The following is a 21,033-nucleotide window of genomic DNA, read 5'->3' as shown; positions in this document are numbered from 1 at the left end:
GGGTGATCAACCACAACTTGAGGAGGAATTGTCAGCTTGGTCTAGCATCAAAATCACATATCTCAGGCTGGGCACAGTGGCTCACGCCTGTAATCCTAGCACTCTGGGACACCCTGGCAGATGGATCACCTGAGGTCAGAAGTTTGAGAACAGCCTGGCCAACATGGCAAAACCCCGTCTCCATTAAAAATACAAAAATTAGCCAGGCATGGTGGCAGCTGCCTGTAATCCCAGCTACTCAGGAGGCTGAGGCAGGAGAATCACTTGAAGCTAGAATCCGGGAGGTGGAGGTTGCAGTGAGCTGAGATCACTGCACTGCACTCCAGCCTGGGCAACAGTGAGACTCCGTCCCAAAGAAAAGAAAAAAAAAAAAAAAATCACGTATCTCTTCTCAGTTTTTTTCTGATTCTTTCCCTTAGTTAGCTCTTCCACAATTCAGTCTTCAGGAAAATAAGTAATAAAAGCACACACTGTAAGTCATGTGAAGACGTAATACCTGAAAATAGTATGCACACATCATTTCTGCTACATATTTCACCAAAATCATTCTTTACGGCCAGTTGGAGGGCACAGGGAGCCACAGAAATTTGAGGGAGCACTTAGAATGCTAGGCAGGCAGGGCCTGTTTCAACCCAGTTCCCTCCCTGCCAGCCCACAGTATGGAAATGGTTGTGCACCGTTACCTAGGACTGCAGGTGCTATTGGGCATCTATTCCCCCATAGCTAGGGCTCTCAAGGAATTCTGGCAACCATCCACTTCCCTGCTCTTGTCAAAAACTAGGAGAGGGCTGAGATTTTATCCTATTTACAAGTTAGCAATTTAGTCTTTCATAGTCTCACGGTTGCTGGCAAAAGACATGAGACTCCTGGATCAGAGACAAAAGGCTTTATTATCATGGCACAGTAAACCATACAACCATCATGTATATGTCGGTTCCCCTTGTGCTCCATGGGGGAGATATAGAGCCCAGGCAGAAACCACACAAAGTAGGTTTATGTCACAGCTAAGGAAATCTGCACTTAGAAAACCAAAATATTTTATAATGAGTCTCAGGTAAAACCTGCGTCTTTGCCCCGGAAGGAAATGTAATCTTTATTAACTGGACAGTAAACAAACTTGGCCTTTGCCCTAGAGAGAAACACAATTTCTTCCTTCCAAGCCTGTTCACTATACAAACATACTTAAAAAGATAGTCTGGAAGTGAATCTGTCAATGCCTCTACTGGCTAGGTGGGCAGAAACATGGAAAAACCGAAGGAGAATCACCTCCCAGCAGCAGCTTCACATCTCCCTGCTGCTGACAGCTTTCCTTCTCTGATAGGCCCTGTTGCTGCTGCTGAGCCTCACCTTGCTTTGCTGATCCCCTTAATTCTCTCCACACTTTTGGAAAGAGTTTTTTCTTTATACTCTCCTCATTTCTTTTTGAAAGTGCCGTCTTGGCCGGGCGCGGTGGCTCAAGCCTGTAATCCCAGCACTTTGGGAGGCGGAGACGGGCGGATCACGAGGTCAGGAGATCGAGACCATCCTGGCTAACACGGTGAAACCCCGTCTCTACTAAAAAATACAAAAACTAGCCGGGCGAGGTGGCGGGTGCCTGTAGTCCCAGCTACTCGGGGAGGCTGAGGCAGGAGAATGGCGTGAACCCGGGAGGCGGAGCTTGCAGTGAGCTGAGATCCGGCCACAGTACTCCATCCCGGTCGACAGAGTGAGACTCTGCCTCAAAAAAAAAAAAAAAAAAAAAAGAAAGTGCCGTCTTTTCCCTGTTGGGACCCTCTGTCTAACCTCTGTAATTCCAATTCCTTGTCTGCAAAATATAATAGTAACTATCCTAAAGGGTCACGTTGAGAATAAAATCAGACAACGGATTATACGAAGTTTTAGCACAACCATGCATTCAGTAAATATGTTAACATCATTAATATTTTCATCACTACTCTTTATCCATAGAGTATGGAGTCCCATACCTTCACCTCGGCAATGTTCTTTCCATGCTTTAAAGCAGGCAATTAATCCTGACATTTCAACTCCAAATTTCACTGAATTACTTGCACATGATGTCAAATATTCTTCCAATTTCCTTATTCCAGAATGTAAATTCGTCTTCATCTCCTCTTCAATAGAAAACAGCAGATCATCCTTTTGCTGATCTTTGTTCTGGTCTTCTTTGAGAAATGACTTTTTCTTCTTCTTCTTCTTTTTGGTAATTTGGGAGGGTTTGGTATTCTGCTCAATAATAAAAGGAACATATGAAACAAGTGGGAAAATTCCATTACGACATTTCACTAGTAAGATTATGTTTTGTGCATTTACTGAGGACTCTGGCCATCATTCTACTCTTGCACAGGCAAGAATTCTTAATGTCTTGTCTTAAAATTAAAGTCTGTGTGATGCAAACCTACTTAAACTTCAATATAAATGTAAATTGCCTCTTACTGCAGAAGATTTTCTAGATTTCTAAATGGTGTAGATTATTAATAAAGGAGTAAATGGAAGAAAACAAAGAAGAGAAAGAGTAGCCACTGAGCTTGATTGTAGGGGAGCTTCTTGGAGATCTGGAACTTAATTAATTTATTCATTCTCCACCCCACAAAGCATTTTGGGCCTCTCAGATCCCGCTCACTCTTAGGAGACTCATGTTGAAAAACACCAACGGTCTAAGCAGACAATTAGTCAATGTGGGGAAAAAAACAGAAATCCCACTGGAAAATGGAGGAATCACACACACTTAGTGGGGTGGTAATTTTTCCCATCCCTCCCCTAACTAGGTCAAACATTTAATTCCCATTTTGCTTCTATTTCAGTGTAGAGGCTGCTCCTAGGCCTCATGCTATCAACATAACAGAACTGAGCAAGCTCGCATCGCTTCCTGGCCCCACAATTAGCGCTACCAAAGGAGCAGAGGTGCACAGCCTGGGCCCCAGGGGCCAGCCTTGGGCACAGGGCTTGGCAAAGGGCTCAGCTGGGTAAGGCCCTTGCACAAGAGCTGCAGAAGGTGGTTGCTTCAGGATGCTGTATTCACTTTGATCCTTATGCTTGAAGTCAAGCCTGGACCTTTGCCTGAGCCAGCCCCACCTGGCCACCCTCAGCCCAGAGGAGGTTAGGACTGTGGGCTGAGGTGGAGCCTCTACAGTTGAAAGCATGTGTTCTGTGGCTGGATGGGCCCTTAAATAGCTCTAGGAGAGAGACCTACCAGCAGTGCTAAGAAACCTACAGCGTAATTAGTGATAACTGTTATCTAGAATGGCTTTGAGGAGATATCCTCTCACTGATATATAAGATTTCCTTGTAGCCTTTGCAACTTCAGCCTGGTTAATGAATTCATGGTCTGGCAAGGAAAAGGAAGACTCTAGATCTCAGATTAAGAATTTTCTGACATTAGTGGGAAAGAGAAATGTTTTCATATTTTGGATCTTTTCCTTCTGGGGCTTTTATGTTTCATTCTCCAAAAACATTCCCTTTCCTACTCCAGTTAGGGTAAGGCAGCCATGATAAGTGCCATCGGTCATCAATAGTTTGGTTTGTGCTCTTTCACGTATTTAGCATGGTTGACCTCAGGAAGGGGATTTACCAAAGCAAATAAATGCCTTTCCTTAATTCCCATCCATGAGGCCAAGAGAGAAGTACTGAAGCCTAATGAAATCCCCTCTGACGAAGAATGATCGTAAAGTAGTACCTCCCCAAGCAGAGCCATAAAATCTACCATTTGTTCAGTCATAAACACTATCATTTGTGTTACCTGATACTTTTCCACATTACCTTCTTAATTTTTTTTTTTTTTTAATTATAGGGATTCTAAGTTTGTAAATAAGCATGGTCTAGTGTAAAGCCAGGAAGAAAAAGAAAATAGGTATGGTGGATTCCCATCCTTTCAAGAAGACCTGGTCTTACCTTTAATATAAACAGAAGTCCAGGACAGATTAATGGCATAAATGACTTAAAAACATAGACAGTTTTCAAAAATCAGGCAAAATAATAAAGCTGATGGAAATTTTAGGCCTATTTTTGCCACCTCTATGTAAAAAGATTTTCACTATAATTAAACTAATACATGAAATTTTCTTTTTCTTTTTCTTTTTTTTTTTTTTTTTTTTTGAGACAGAGTCTTGCTCTATCACCCAGGCTGGAGTGCAGTGACATGATCTTGGCTCACTGCAACCTCCGCCTCCTAGGTTCAAGCAACTCTCCTGCCTCAGCCTGCTGAGTAGCTGGGATTACAGGCACCCACCACAATGCCCAGCTAATTTTTGTATTTTTAGAGGAGATGGGGTTTTGCCACATTGGCTGGCCAGGCTGGTGTTGAACTCCTGACCTCAGGTGATCTGCCCACCTCAGCCTCTCAAAGTGCTGGAATTACAGGTGTGAGCCACTGGACCCAGATCACAAACACTTCTTTTAACTTAAATTTGACTTTTCTAAATCCAAGCTTATAATCCTTTAATGCTTTAAGTTTGTTATCAGAAAAATCTATCTTTTCTTATTCTAAAAAGGATAGAATACTAGATTTTATGTAATCTTCGTAGAATTTCTAATGGCAAGCAAGTGAAATAACTCATTTGCAAGTGATATGATTTGGGTCTGTGGCCCCACCAAATCTTATGTAGAATTGTAATCCCCAGCATTGGAAGCAGGGCCTGATGGGAGGTGACTGCATCATGGGGAGGGGGTTTCTGATAAATGGTTTAACACCATCCCACTCGGTGCTGTTCTCATGATAGTGAATGAGTGACTTGTGCAAGATCTGGTTGTTTAAAAGTATATAGCACCTCCCCAACATTTCCTCCTACTCCAGTCATGTGAAGTGCTGTCTCCTTTGTCTTCTGTCATGATTGTAAGTTCCTTGAAAGCTGGGTGCAGTCGCTCACACCTGTAATCCCAGCACTTTGGGAGGCTGAGGTGGGTGGATCACCTGAGGTCAGGAGTTCGAGATCAGCCTGGCCAACAGGATGAAAACCTGTGGTCACTAAAAATACCAAGAATTCGCTGGGCATGGTGGTGGGTGCTTGTAATCCCAACTACTTAGGAGGTTGAGACAGAAGAATTGCCTGAACCCAGGAAGTGAAGGGTGCAGTGAGCTGAGATTGCGCCACTGCACTCCAGCCTGTGCAATGAGCAAAACTCCGTCTCAAAAAAAAAAAAAAAAAAAAAATTAAAGAAGTTCCCCGAGGCCCAGAAGCTGATGCCACCATGCTTCCTGTACAGCCTGCAGAACTGTGAGCCAATTAAACCTTTTTTCTTTATAAATTACCCAATCTCAGGTATATCTTTCTAGCAATATGAGAATGGACTAAGACAGTTAGCAAATATGAGAAAGAAGAGCATGGAAGACACCTCCAGAGACAAATATGAGCCTAAAGAAAACAAAACAACATCAAAGAAAAAATTAGGTAAAATATATGAGATCTACCTGTAACATTTTACCACTGGCACCACTGGAATCCTCCTTTGGTTGAGTAGTTTCAGTTACAATGACTTTTGTAGAGATTGATTCTAATGATTTCCCATAAAATTGCTGATAATCCTGACTCTTTTTCAGGAAATCAAGAACATGAGGATCTCTAGATTGTTCTGAAATAGAAAGACTTAAAATGTAAACATGTATTTTAAAATATTGTTATATATGTGTACCCACACATTATTTTTTTGACTCCAGAATAATAATTCAGTATTTGCCAATGAAATCAGACTACCATATGCTGACAAAACAATTCCCTATATTATTTGAAGAAGAGAGAAGACAAAGCTCTGCTAATGTCCCGCTCCAAGTGCATGGACATTGCCCCTGTCATTTGGCAGGAGAAGAGAAGAAGAGGCAGGTTGGGGACAGTATAATAGCACATTCACCCAGAACAATGGTCTACAAACTAGGTCCACATGGTCAAATCTGATCAGTACTTTTTTTGTAATTGGTTACACTCTAAATGATTATATTAGTACCTACATCATGCTCTCAATTTTTGTCTCTTGGTTTGCAAAGCCTAAAATATTTATTACTTAGACCTTTCAGAAAAAGGTTGTTGACCCCAGACCTAAAACATTCTGTTTGCATTCCTAAAAAGGAAAACCTCTACTTCTGGTCACAAATATTTAGGAGCTTACAGCTCACAGATGCTGATACCAATTATCTTACACCATGCAAAAATTCAAATGACAGAAAATTCCAGGAAGCAAGGTTAGACTCACTTGAGACCTAGGAACACTCTTTACAAACGTAAAAGATATAATAAATAAGCTGGCATTTTGTTGTTTTGGATGTTGTTGCTTTTTCTGTGTTTGTGTATGTGATCACAAATCAAACCACTCTGGAAGCACACCATGCAGAATCTTGGAAGACACTTAAATAAACAGACTTCTTCCTATATGCACTTGGCATGCTTACTTGACTTATTTCTACATCCTTCTGAAAAGTTTTACTAGTTCTGAAAAGGGTGGAAATAAACATGGGACTGGAGAAAGACACTAAAAGAATGAACCAGAAAGAAAAGATCTATGAATTTCTTTCCTTACAACCCATTTTTAATTGTTTCATGGCTTTACTTTTTGCAGATTCAACCCCTCCTCATTACTGAGTTTTCATGGGCACAATTATGCTGGTACTTACCAGCATGCAATCAACTAGACAATAGTTTAGCAGGAAAAGAGCTAAAATTTTAGGAAGACTATGGCTGTATCAGCATATTTACTTCAAGGTATAGACAGATTCCCAAAACCATCAACTATCTTTCCCACTTAAACAGCATCTGATATTTTCATGACAATACCATGCATATGTACGTCCTTAAAAGATTAATAAATGTCTATTTGAATTAACGGATATATCTGCATGCACACGTACATATGCACACCAGATAATATAGCGGGATTTTTTTCAGACAGCATGCTTCCTACAGTGCCTCTTCAATTGTATATATATATATATAGCATGTGTGTATATATACATGTGTATATATAGTATATATTGTATATAGAGAACTCATTCAAAATATTGTATTATATATAATATATAGATAGATCTCATTCAAAATATAATGTGTAATGCCTTCACTGTTAATAAAAAGAGCAGCAAAGGCAATTCGTATAAGCTCTATTTTATTGTGGTTACAGAGCTCACCATCAATGTGACATTTGATCCTGTCATAGTCGTCACTAAGGAGTCTTTGAGCATGCCAGTGCAAAAGTTCATCAGATGTCTTTTCTTTAAACTGTGAAGGAACAACTGGATCATCACTGTAAAAATAAATAATAATTTTTTTTAAATTTTAGGTTTTTCTAATTTTAGCACAAACTTCAGGCTATAATATAGAAATCAAAAAATCTCTTTTTCTATTTTTGTGATATAATATGGGTCACAAAATCTCAGAGACATAAAACCCCTGAATTTCTGTCATTCTTGTAACAGTCACATCCATATCAACAACTATGTAGTAAACTTTATAGCTGAAGTAATTTTATTATATGTTCAAAATAACATAGATTTTTATATAGTAATGTTCAAATCATATTGCCATACTAGATGTTACAATCACTTAAATGTATTATAGTCACATTATATAGAATTTACCATATCCTGATATGATATATTACATAGACATTTTGATGAGTCATTCATTTCACTAGTCTTTTAGAGTTAATGGCACTAAATCAGGTACTTCGTTAACTCTATACCTCTTTAGAATAGGCAAATCCTTCATCATATCTCCAACAAATTCATCAATTACAGAAGATGTCATTGGAACAAAACCCACACTAGGCATCTTTTCCAAGGAGATTTCTGAAAACAAAATTTGAGAGGAAAGGTGTAACTATCCGATATGAATTTTGAACATTATTTTTAAAATTTCAAATGCACAATATTTTACATAAATTTTATTAAAGTTTACCAAGTTAGGGCTTCCAAATGAGATATTCCTCAAAGCAAACATGTTATAGCAAGCCAGTATATTAAAAATTAGTATATAGCTATTTACATATGTATGTAGATGGTAACAGATCACTAGATAGATGAACAGGTGGGTTTTCCATTTCCAAATACTTATTCTTTTTTATTATTTCACAATATGAATGAGTCACAGTATAGTAATAACAGCACTTGAAAAAAGAAGCATCACTCAGAATTCACCTACATAAAAGTCTCCATGAAAATGACAAAAATAGAAAAAATTAATAATAAAAGTATTTTATGTATCACCAAATATTCTTTAGAGTAATTTTTAAATTTAGCTTTGACTGGAGAATTTTTAAATTTAGCTTTGTTCAAAACTACAGATGAAAAAATACAATCCTTCTCCTTCCTCATTCCTAAATTCTGGGCAATATCCTTCTGCCAATGTATCCACAATTCCCACCTGCATTCCTCTTGCATCTCTCACTTTCCCTGGGACTATTTCCTTCTTCCTGAATTGTATCATATATAAATATTTTTAATGAGGATATGATGCTAGTTAACTCAGTTCTCATGCATCTGAAAATATCTATATTATTTCCTCATTCATAAGTTATATTTAAGCTGGTTACACTATCCCCCAACAACCATTATTTTGTCTCATTACTTAAAAGATATTATTTCATTACCATCTTGCTTTCATTGTTATTGTGGAGAAGTCTACTAGCAATTTAACTTTTATGTCTTTGTAGGTAACTGTTTTCTTTCTAATTCTTAAGAGAACTTTGTTTCTGGTATGCTGTGGTTACACTATAATGTATCTAGTTGGGTGTGTGTGTGTGTGTTGTGTGCATAGATGTGTGAATGTGTATATGTGTATGTCCTATATGAGACTCATTTCTGCATCCTAACTCCAGGTATTTGTGTCTTTCATTAAATCAGAAAAAAAATTATTTTCAGTCATTATCTATGGATATTTCTTCCTCTGATGTCTCTGTTATCTGCTTCTGAAACTCCAATTGGACATGTGATTGACCTAAGGTATCCAAAGGCTTAGAGAGATTGGAAGGTCAGAGTGACTTCTCATGTAAGATCTGCTCACTCAACCCATAAGGGTGCAGAGGACACACCTTCCACCACAACTATGAGAAATAAAATTGTAAGGGGAACCCCAGAATTCTGGAATAGCTCCATGGTTACTCTACTGTGTAAGTCAGAAATTGCAGTGGGAAATGCTACCAGCAAACTGGGTTCCCCAAATGCAACAGGGATAATTCAATCCTGTGGTGGCAAGGGCCAAGTGGCAGCACTTAATCACTAAAGATAAGGTAGTTATGGTTACCATAATGGACGGCAAAGTCAAAGCAGTAATCTGAATAGTCTGATTCACAGAAACCTATGGCATTGGCTAGCTGGTCTTAGTGTTCCTAGAGAAAAACAATAGATGGGCATTCCACTAAATTCTAAATTGATCTGTATAAGAGAAAGAGTTCTAATGAAAGTGAACAAATGCCTAATTTAAATCACCAGTCATGGCTCCTAATCAGTTCTTAAACATAAGCCCCGTTACAGACCCAGAATCCCTTGATTGGAGAGAAGGCTGAGACCCTTTGAAGAAGGACCCTGCTCCACTGCCCAAACTCATGCTGTTCATCTTTCTTCAGTCATCCTCAAAGGGACCTACTGCTATTTATCAGAGTGACGGTCCACTGGAGAAGGGGAAATCATCTGACTTCAGGGGATTACTGGATACTGATTCTGAACTGGCACTAATTCCAGGTGACCCAAAATGTCACTGTGCCCCCAACCTCCCACCCCCCAGTCAGTAAGGGCTTGTGAAGCGTCAGGTGACTCATGAAGTTTTCTCTCAAGTTCATCTCACAGTCGGTCCCTGAATCTACTGTGTGGTTATTTCACCAGTTTCAGAATGTGTAACTGGGACAGACATACTCAGCGACTCAACAAATTCCTGGGTTGGTTCCCCGACCTATGGAACGAGGGCTTATGGTATCCACTAGAACTGTCTATACTTAGAAAAATCTTAAGCCAAAAGTAATACCGCATTCCTGGAGGGATTGCAGAGATTAACGCCACCATTAAGGACTTGAACAATACAGGAGTGGTGATTTTCCTCACATCCACATTCAACGTGACTATTTGGCCCATGCAGAAAGACAGACGGATTCTAGAAACTGCCAGTAGATTCCTGTAAATTTAACCCTATGATGACTCCAACTGCAGCTGCTGTTCCAGGGTTGGTTTCGTTGTTTGAGCAAAATAATACAACTCCTGGTACCTGGTACGCAGCTATCGAGCTGGCAAATGCTTTTTTTCTCCATTCCTGTTAATAAAGACCACCAGGAACCCTTTACTTTCAGCTGGGAAGGCCAGAAAAATACACCTTCACTGTCCTACCGTAACCCTATGTCATAATTTAGCCCCCAGGGAATTTTTCTGGAAGAAAATTTTTTCTTCCACAAAGCATCTCACTAGTCCATCACATAGTTGATATTACGCTGCTCGGATCCAGTGAATAAAAAGTGGACACTACTTGACATACCAATAAGACATTTGTATGTCAAAGATGGGAAATAAATTCACCAAAAATTCAGATAATTTCCATCTCAGCAAAATTTGTTGATGGTGGAAAATGAATGGAACAAAAATTCAAGGATGTTCCACCTCTGCAAAACTTGTAGGAGTCCAGTTGTGCGGGGCATAGCAAGATATCCTTTCTTAGGAGAAGGGAAGTTGTTGCATCTGACCCCTCCTATAATAAAAAATAGAGTATAATGCCTGGTGGGCCTTTGTGAATTTGGAAGGCAACATATTTCTCACTTAGGTGTGCTACTCTGGCTTATCTATCAAGTGACCTGGAAAGCTGCTAGTTCTTATTGGAGCCAAGAATAAGAGAAGGCCCTGCAACATGTCCAGGCTGACACAATTGCAGGCTGATTATATTAGATTGCTTCCCTCATGAAAGGAGTCATTCCCTCTGGAATAGACAGTTACCCTGGATATAGTTACCTCCCTGCATGCAATGCTTCTGCCAAAAACACCATCCTTGGACTTACAGAACCCTTATCCACAATCTTAGTGTTTCAAACAATATGGTTTCTGATTGAGGAGCTCACTTTACAGCAAATGAGGTGTGGCGGTGGGTCTATGTTCATGGAATGCACAGGTCTTACCACATTCTCCATCATCCTGAAGCAGCTGCCTCAGTAGAATAGTCTAACAGCCTTTTGGAGACACAGTTACAGTGTGAGCTAGGTGGAAATACTTTGAAGGCTGGGGCAACGTTCTCCAGAAGGCTGTAACTGTTCTGAATTAGTGTTCAATATATAGTGTTGCTTGTGAATTATAGGCATAATTCACAAATTCAGGATTCCAGGGATAGAAAAGGGATGACTCCACAAACTATTACCCCTAAGTGATATGCTAGCAAAATTTCTGCTTTCTGTTCTGGCAACCCTATGTTCTGTCTGTTTAGAGATCTTAGTTCCAGAGAGAGTAATGTTTCCACCAGGAGACACATGATTCTGTTGAACTAGAAGTTAGGACTCTGCCGTCTTGCTATTTTGAATTCCTTGTGCCTCTGAATCAACAGGCAAAGGAAAGGGTTACTGTGCTGGCTGCTGTGATTGATCCTGATTCTCAAGGGGACATTGGGCTGCTACTACTCAATGGAGGGGGAAGAAAAAGTATGTCCAGAATTCAGGCAATCCCTTAAGGATCCCGTAGTACACCCCTTCGTACTACCATGCCATGTGATTAATGTCCATGGAAAACTACAACAACCCAATGCAAACAGTACTCTATGGGTCCATACCCTTAAGGGACAAAGGATTGGATTGGACTGTGTTCTTTGAAGAGACATGTTCAAGTCCTAATTACCGCTATCTGTGAATGTGACCTTATTTTGAAATAGGGTCTTTGCAGATGAAATCAAGTTAAGATAAGGTTATTCTGGATTAGGGTGAGGCCTAATGTAATAACTGCTGTTCTTACAAGAACAGAGAATCTTGCACACAGACCCAGAGGGAACACACAGAGAGAAGGAGAACACTATATAAAGGGAGAGGCAGAGATAAAAGCGATGCATCTACAAGCCAAGGAACACCAAGGATTGCCAGCAGCCGCCAGAAGCTGAGAGAGAGGCATGGGATTGTAAATTTAAAATAAAATCCAAAGCCCAACCCCCACAACTAACTGAATGGACCCCCTAATGGCCAAGGTTACTCCAGAGAAACCTTTAAAACTGAGTTCTGAGCCACGATGCAAAGGGAAGTCAGATAGGCCTCACTATACCCCTCTCCCTTTTGCAGTTTAGACACAAAAACTGACTAGCATTAATGTTAAAATAGAGATTGCAAGACAGAACAGACTCTTTGTGGCAATAAGATCATGAACAAGACCTAAGGCCATGCCAAAGGTGACAACATGCGCCCTACAGGCCACTATGACTCAGTATACCGTGACTTGCTCTGATAATCTGACTCTGGCAGAACATCACATGATTATGAGCAGACTCCTGGTCTTAACTTAAACCGTTCTGCTCACTCCAAGTTTTTTGTTTATTTGTTTGTTTGTTTTGCTTTTTGAGATAGAGTCTCACTCTGTCACCCAGGCTGGAGTGCAGTGGCGCGATCTCAGCTCACTGCAACCTCTGCCTCCCAGGTTCAAGTGATTCTCCTGCCTCTGCCTCCCAAGTAGCTGGGATTACAGGCACGTGCCACCATGCCCAGATAATTTTTTGCATTTTTACTAGAGACGGGATTTCACTGTTAGACAGATGGTCTTGATCTCCTGACCTTGTGATCCGCCTACCTCGGCCTCCCAAAGTCCTGGGATTACAGGCCTGAGACACAGCGCCTGGCCCCAAGTTTTTAGACAAAGCTTTGTTCCTTTAAACAATTGCAAACGAAATCACCTCCAAATCTACCTATAATCTGCAAGCCCCTGCTTCAAGATATCCTGCCTTTTGGGGTCAGTGTATATCTCCCATGTATTGATTTATGTCTTTGCCTGTAACTCCTGCCCCCTGAAATGTATAAAAGCAAACTGTAACCCAACCACCTCAGGGCCACTTACTCACGACTTCTTGGGATTGTGTTTTCCCCAGGCCACAGTCACCCATATAGCTTAGAATAAACCTCTTTGAAATATTTTACAAAGTTTAGTTTTTCCATTAGCAGTTTGGCTTTTAAATCAGACCCTCCACAAGAAACCAATTTTGTAGACAATTTGATTTCAGACATTAACCTCTAGACCTGTAAGAGAATAAACTTCTGTTGCTGTAAGCCACCAGCTTGTGGTGCTTTGTGACAGCGGCCCTGGAAAAGGAGGACCTCAGGCAAAGAACCATGACCAACTTAGGTGCTTGCTGGTGCAAAGGGTGTAGGGAATAGGTAATGGGATGAGAAGGCAGTCATAAATACCAGCTATGACCATGTGACCACTTGCAGAAATGAGGACTGTAATAGTTAGGGGCATTTCTTCGTTATTTTGTCTTGAAAATATATATATTAAGCAGACATTTTTGTTTTCTTCTTTTATCAGTTTACGTACAATGTAGTCATAAAAGTATGCTTTGTATCACAGTATTAGGTTACAGGATATCAAAGTAGAAGAGTGAAAATTGCCCAAGAACTTAGCGTTATCTTTTGAAGGAAGAGTTAACATGCTGTTGGTTGTACGCAGGATAGTTGTATCATGTTAAGCACAAGTGTGATTTTGTTAGTGCCTTTATTGGGAGATTAAGTATGGTTTAAGGATATGTATATGGGTGCTCAGATGACAAGAGGTAGACTGAAATGGTCAGTTTTAGGTGTCAACTTCATTAGCCTATAGTTCCCTAGTTATCCAATCAAACACAAATCTGGTGGTTGTTGTAAAGGTATTTGTAGATGGGCTTAAAGACTACAATCGATTTACTTTAAGTAAAGAAGACTATCCTAGATAATCTAGATGAGCCTGATCCAATCATCTCAAAGTCCCTGAGTGTAGAATTGAGGTTTCCCTGAAGTAGAATAAATTCCACCTGTGACCTGCAGCTTCCGTTCATGCCCCAAAGTTCCAGCCTCTCCTTCCTTAAGACTTGCCCTATAAATTTTGGACTTGCCAAGCCAGTCCCTATAATCAGGTAAGGCAATTCCCTGCAATAAATCTCTTAATAGATGTATCCTACTAGTTCTGTTTATCTGGTAGAAACCTAACTGATACACTTCCCAAAAGGGTCTTCGACTCAACATGACAATAATCAACATGTCAGCAAGTTATTATTACAAATTAACAAGCCAATTACAAAATTTAAATGAAAATGCAAAGGACTCAGAATAAACTAAACAATCTTCAAAAGAACAAAGTTGGAGCACTTACACTACCAAAACCAAAGTTTCTTACAGAACTACCATAATCAACTTTTATATTGGTTCAAGGATAAACAAGGCTCAAGGATAAACTTATGAAAGAGAACAGAGGGTGAAGAAATAACACCTCTCACACCATACAAAAGTAAATTCAAGATCAATCACAGACTTGTGAAATACTCATGACCTGTATTTTATAAACGGACAAAAGACAAGCAGGCATTTCACAAGAGGATATTCAAATGGCCAATAACAGATGAAAAGTCCAAGAAAATGCAAATTAAAACCACAATGAGCTACCTCCACGCACCCATCAGAACAGCCAAAATAAAAAAGACTAACAATAGGCTGGGCATACACCTGTAATCCCAGCAGTTTGGGAGGCAGGGTGGAAGGTTTGCTTGAGGCCAGGAGTTCAAGGTTATAGTGAGCTATGATGGTGCCTCTGCACTCCAGCCTGGGCAACAGAGTGACACTCTGTCTCATTAAAAAAAAAAGAGATTGACAAGGCTGGGAAGCAATTCTAAAATTCCAAAATGCCCACATGGAAGGTAGGAGTTTAACTTGGAACTATCACTTTAGAAAATATTTGGACAGTAGTTCATAAAGCTGCATTTCTATGTATATACTTGAAGTGAATAAATGCATATATCTACCTAAAGTTATATGTAAGAATATTCATAACAGTTTTACCCTTCAATCACTTCTCATTACTCTTACAATTTCCTAAGTCCTTAACAGAGCCAACAAGTACCCCCTACTCAGTTTCATCAGCTTTTCTCCTCTCTGGTCACACTAAACATATCTCAGCTCCTTGGGGAATTCTAAAGTGCCGTGCCCCTCTGGAAAACCTTTTCCTCTTCCCTTCCCCCAGCTATTACTCATCCTTCAGACCATGACTCATTCCACTTCTCTTCACTTCTTCAGAGAGGTCAACCTTTCCAGACTGGGTTGTGTCTCTTAATCTTTAGTTTCCACAGCATTCATTAGTTCCTCCTTCATATCCATCAGCAGCTTTGTAATCATTTTACTGCTTCTTCAACAATTCAATCGCCAATAGTTAGGAAATGCTCCAAATGGAGAGAGTGTAATATATTCATACAAAGAGACAGTTCACAGCAGTAACTTTTAAGCATAATGGTAAATACAACAGGCAGGAATGTCTCAGACATTATACTGACAGGAAAAAAAATAGAATATACACTATATGATTCCATTCCAACAAAGTTCAAAGCAGACAAAACTAAGAAATTGTATTGAAGTCTGTGAAAGAGATGACAGAAGGGGGAGAATGGACTGGGAAGTGGCACGACGAACTTTCTCTTGAGGTACTGGAAATGGCCTCTCTCTTGATCTGGGTGGTTATCACACAGATGTATGTATCTGTGTAAAATTTCACCAGACTTTACTGTGCACACTGGTTTACTTTAACCACATTATTATATGTATCTTAAACCTCAATTAAGCGGTAAACAAGAAAGCACAGTGAAGGAAAATTATTTACACTTGGAACAATTGAATTATTAGAGCTTCTAAAAGTTGTTCAGGAAAAACATGCTTTTGTTCCACTTTAATTTCCCCCATTTAATACCTTGAATGACTGATTTCTTTTGTCCAAGAAAAGGTCTTCTTGTTGTTCTCAGAGGAAAACACTTTCCAACATCAAATTCTTTAACCAGGTGTGACACAACATTCCACAGTTGTTCATAATCCCTCCTAATGGAATCTCCCAAATTCAAATGTGGTTCTGCATTACAATAAAAAATATTAAAATCTTAAAAGTCATATACATGCAGACACACACAGAGCATCTTTTTTGAATAAATTCATAGAGCTCTGGGAAGATGATCAGATATGGAAACTGAGAGTGAGTTACACATTTGCATGAAAATTAGTCATGATACTATGACAGTAGTTTTTTAAAGTCATTTTCTCTTTAAATATAATGCAGAGCCAGTTCCTGTGACATGGGCCTGTGGTTCCAGCTACTCAGGAGGCTGAAGCAGGAGGATCACTTGAGCCCAAGACTTCAAGGCCATCTGGGCAACATACTGAGATACCCTTCCCCGCTAAAAAAAGAAATTAACAAAGGAACATCACCGTTTTAATCACAGTCCTTATTAAATAATTATAATGATAAATATACAATTATTTCCTAAAATAATGAAGAACAATATGCTACATATAAGCTTGCAACTTTAAAAACTAATTTAAAAACAAGTTTTTAAAGAGTTTACAGAATATGGAGAGGGTGAGAATTTTGTTAAAACTAGTAAAATTTGCTACATTTTATGCAGTGAGTTTATTCAAATGTTTGTTATCTAAGGGAATTAAATGCCAGAAGCCCAACAAACTTCAATAATGTTCATTCAGGAAAGATATGTTTTGAAATGTTTTATTATTCTCTGACTATGTAAGCCACTCTAGATAACTTACTCTATAAAAATATTCAAAGGAAGGCAAAAATTATGTATGTACCAAAATGCAGTTTTATTTATTTTTAGGAAAAAATGCAATACATCCTTAAATGTTCAAAAATAGTGAAAGGATTATATTAATTACAGTGTTATAAAATATGCATCTACCACTTAAATAAAAATATAACTTAATATTATATCATAGCATTAAACTCATTTTCAAATGCTATTAAGTGAAGTAAAAATAAAATATGTAAAAAGTATGTACACACACACAAAGGTTTTCAACAAACAAAAATGTTGCTGTGGTATGTACTGGAAAATTTATAAGGGTTTTATATAATTTGTTTATGATATAATGTTAATACATATTAAGGTACTACCTTGAGTACTTTCAAATTCATAGTAAAAGGCAATATTCTTTAACAATTGTTCATCATACAAGTCAGAAACATGATTTAAATTCAGATTCCAACATCCCAAAACGTTTAAGTTGCTTAAAATGAAATGTTCACACCACTTGTTCTGCAAATTAAAAATAAAACATTATTAGCAGGGAGTCATGGAATAATTTCATACTCATGGTTAACCCCCTGTAAGGTAGGTCACAAGGGACATTTCTGGGTGGAACGATAAAGTCATTACAACCACAAAGATTACAGATGGTGGTCTATAAGTCTCCAGACTAATGCTTTCATGTCTTTACTTTTAAAACTAGGAATTGCACTGCTTATCCTAGTACTCATAATTTACCTTACAGTACACTGTTCCGTTGATGTGGTACTAAAACTATAGATGACAATACTAACACCTTTGTCATGTAGGTCCTGGAATCCCAGACAGGCTTGCATAAGTACATTCAGAAAGTTGCAAATGATTCCATTTCTCTCACTTTGGGGTCAGCACCTACCCCCACTACACCCCTGGTGAGCAGGAAACAGAGCGGTCTTTGCCCTTTTCCATCTTCTTTAGCCAAGACCTTAAGATTAAGATGTTATAAAACCCAAAAGGAGGCATCGAAACCACCATTGCAAAACTATGACTGAGATGGTGAAAGAGATCTTACTTAACGAATTCCACCTTGCTTCTAACCTCCAAGTTGTTCTTGTTCATTCCTGGGTATAGGCTGAACTATAACTATCTTTGGAAGGAACTTAGCTTACAGTTTACAGTTTGAAACAAAGATAAGAACAGCCCTTTCTCAAAACAAACCCCCTTTGTTCCTGGGGACTAGACTGCTCTTGGAGGACTAACAAATTAGTCAAAAGATTAGAAATCATGGCTTAGGAGTCATGCAGCTGGAGGCTACAAGATTCTGACCCTCCCCAGTATTCCTCCTGGGGATAAAATCACTATTGTAAAACCTAAGCCAGTGCTTGAGATATTCCGCAGACCCTGCACTTGATGGATCAGCTGACATCAGCCAGATCTATAAACGGACTCATCTGATCTTGTGGCCCCCATCCAAGAACTGACTCAGTGCAACAAGACAGCTTCAACGCCCTATGATTTCATCTATGACCTGACCAATCAGCACTCTTGGCTCACTGGCTTCCCCCTACCCACCAAGTTGTCCTTAAAAACTCTGATCTCCAAATGCTCAGGGGAGACTGAATTGAGCAATGATAAAACTCTGGTCTCCCTAAAAAAAAAAAAAAAAAGATTACAGATGAACTAAGACCAACTCCAAGGAAAGAGTTGCCTCCACTACCTTTATTTTATAACCATCCACTCATTATTGTTGAATATTCCATAGATTTTGTACCCCATCACTCTACCAAAACAGCTTTTTTTTTTTTTTTTTGAGACGGAGTCTCGCTCTGTTGCCCTAGCCTAGGCTAGGTACCATGGCTCATGCCTATAATCCCAACACTTTGTGAGGCTGAGGCAGGAGGATTGTTTGAGCCCAGGCATTCGAGACCAGCCTTGGCAACATGACCAGACCTTGCCTCTACAAAAAATAAAATTAGCCAGGCATGGTGGCATGTGCCTATAGTCCCATCTATTAGGGAAGCTGAGGTGGGAGGATCACTTGAGCCTGGGGGGTTGAGGCTGCAGTGAGCTATGGTCATGCCACAGCACTCCAGTCGGGGCAACAGAGCAAGACCTTGTCTCAAAACGGTAATAATAATTGGCCTTGACTTTCATGCTATTAAAGTCACCGAATTTTCTGTCAGCATCCTCATATTATCTTCAGAATTTAACACTAATAAACCATTCCCTTCATTTTGAAATATCTGATCTGCCGGGCGCGGTGGCTCAAGCCTGTAATCCTAGCACTTTGGGAGGCCGAGACGGGCGGATCACAAGGTCAGGAGATCGAGACCACCCTGGCTAATACGGTGAAACCCCATCTCTACTAAAGAATACAAAAAACTAGCCGGGCAACGAGGCGGGTGCCTGTAGTCCCAGCTACTTGGGAGGCGGAGGCAGGAGAATGGCGTAAACCTGGAGCGGAGCTTGCAGTGAGCTGAGATCCGGCCACCGCACTCCAGCCTGGGCGACAGAGCCAGACTCCACCTCAAAAAAAAAAAAAAAAAAAAAAAAAAAAAAAAAGAAATATCTGATCCAAATTTTTATTCCCAGTCCAAAGAATACTGAAACTGCCTTTTAGGTATTTCCTTTGCAAGTCTCATTGCCACCATCTCAAACTCACTATTTCCCAAATTCATTATTTTCCTCCTCAGAATGTTCTTCTTACAGTGGCAGCATTCACACAGTTGGCCTAGCCAGAAACCAGAAAGTCATCTTTGACTCTTCCTTCTCCCTTCTGCCTCATAGCCTATTCCTTAACCCTGTCAGCTTCAAAGCCTTGAAGAACTAAATAACTCTTGCATTTTCAACTTCTCTTTGTTCCTATTGCCACCAACATTTTAACCATGTTAGCATCATCACCATGTGATCACCGGGGCGGTTTCCTCATGTGTATATTTGGATGTCCACAATGCGCTCTATGCACTTCTGCCAAAGAACCTTTAAACAAAAATGTCAATTTCAGCTTGAAACCCTTCAATCACTTCTCACTACTCTTAGGATTTCCTAAGTCCTTAACAAAGCCAACAAGTACTGTATTGATTTTTCTTCTACCCCCCACTCAGCTTCATCAGCTTTTCTCCTCTCTGGTCACACTAAACGTATCTCAGCTCCTTGGGGCATTAGCAACTGCTACTTCCTCTCTTAAAAACCTTTTGCTCTTCCCTTCCCCCAGCTAACCATTACTCATCCTTCAGAACATGAGTCATTTCACTTTTCTTCACCCTTCAGAGAGGTCAGCCTTTCCAGACTGGGTTGTGTCTCTTAATCATTAGTTTCCAAAGCTTCGTTAGTCCCTCCTTCATATCCATCAGCACCTTTGTAATCATTTTACTGTTTACTCAATAATGCAAACTGAAATTCCGTGGAAGAAGAAGAGATAAGAGTTTGTATTTCTCTCAACTCCTTCCTTGGTGCTGATCACAGTGAATATGCACTGAATAAACGTGTGTGGAATGGCTGCCTGACAGATTGGTTTTAAAATGTCTTTGATAACAATTTGACAGTATCTATCAAGATCTTCAAATTTTCAACATCTTTTTGGCTTATCACCTCTTTTCCCATTTCAGAAAATCTATTCGAAGTAATTCATTACAAATTATAAGGAAAACTTTAAACACAAAATGCCTCAAGGCCAGTAGCATTTACGATACAAAAGCTTCAAATGATCCTAATGTCCCTTGACAGAGATATGATTAAGTAAACTACAATACGATCACTCAAACATATTTAGTAGCCATAACAATTATGCTAACCAGCCTGAGTGAATGGATACCCCGTTCTCCACGATGTGATTAGTAGGCATCGCATGCCTGTAGCAAAACATCTCACACACTCAATGAGTATGTACAACTACTATGTATTCACAAAAATGAAACATTTAAAAAATTATGCTAACCAAAAGTGAAAATACTTTTACAATAACATGTAACATATATCGTATGATTGCAACCAAAACAAAAACTATGCCCTAAAATAAAAAATGAAGAAAATTAAACCAAAATATTAACAGTTAACAGTATTAATTTGAGCAGTGGGTTAGGAATACATATTATTAATTTTGCTTCAATATTTAACTTTCCTTTAATATGCTTTTATTATAAACAGAAAAAATAAATAAACACTTTTCCTGAGTTTCTCTACAAAGAGAATACAATATCAATCAATTTTCTATGACTGATTATATAAAAACAAGATCTCATCAGAGATAAGAAGGAAAAAGAGGAAGGCTTTCATGCTTCTATAAAACAGATATATTGTGGTTTTCCTCATTACACTACCAAAAATAGAAGTTGTTGAAAATAGGACCTTGACTGATCAGCTAATTAGATCT

The 21,033-nt window shown here is 39.2% G+C and overlaps 1 protein-coding gene across 2 annotated transcripts in view; it reads right to left on the bottom strand.

The window, feature by feature from the left end:
* Window positions 1–21,033, bottom strand: part of DDX60L (DExD/H-box 60 like) — a 112,913-nt gene that overhangs the window by 66,474 nt on the left and 25,406 nt on the right. For both annotated transcript variants that reach the window (XM_023228720.2, XM_023228724.2), the window contains 6 exons: window positions 17,051–17,192; window positions 15,842–15,997; window positions 7,663–7,768; window positions 7,109–7,224; window positions 5,405–5,565; window positions 1,965–2,223 (listed from right to left, as the gene is read on the bottom strand). In XM_023228720.2, the coding sequence (XP_023084488.2) occupies window positions 1,965–2,223; window positions 5,405–5,565; window positions 7,109–7,224; window positions 7,663–7,768; window positions 15,842–15,997; window positions 17,051–17,192 (940 nt within the window). The remainder of the gene's footprint in view (window positions 1–1,964; window positions 2,224–5,404; window positions 5,566–7,108; window positions 7,225–7,662; window positions 7,769–15,841; window positions 15,998–17,050; window positions 17,193–21,033) is intronic.

This window comes from Piliocolobus tephrosceles, chromosome 3 (genome assembly GCF_002776525.5).
Source record: "Piliocolobus tephrosceles isolate RC106 chromosome 3, ASM277652v3, whole genome shotgun sequence".
In the NCBI taxonomy this organism is placed as follows: domain Eukaryota; kingdom Metazoa; phylum Chordata; class Mammalia; order Primates; family Cercopithecidae; genus Piliocolobus; species Piliocolobus tephrosceles.
The sequence above is the reverse complement of the archived record's forward strand: the minus strand, read 5'-3'. Positions and strand labels throughout refer to the sequence as shown.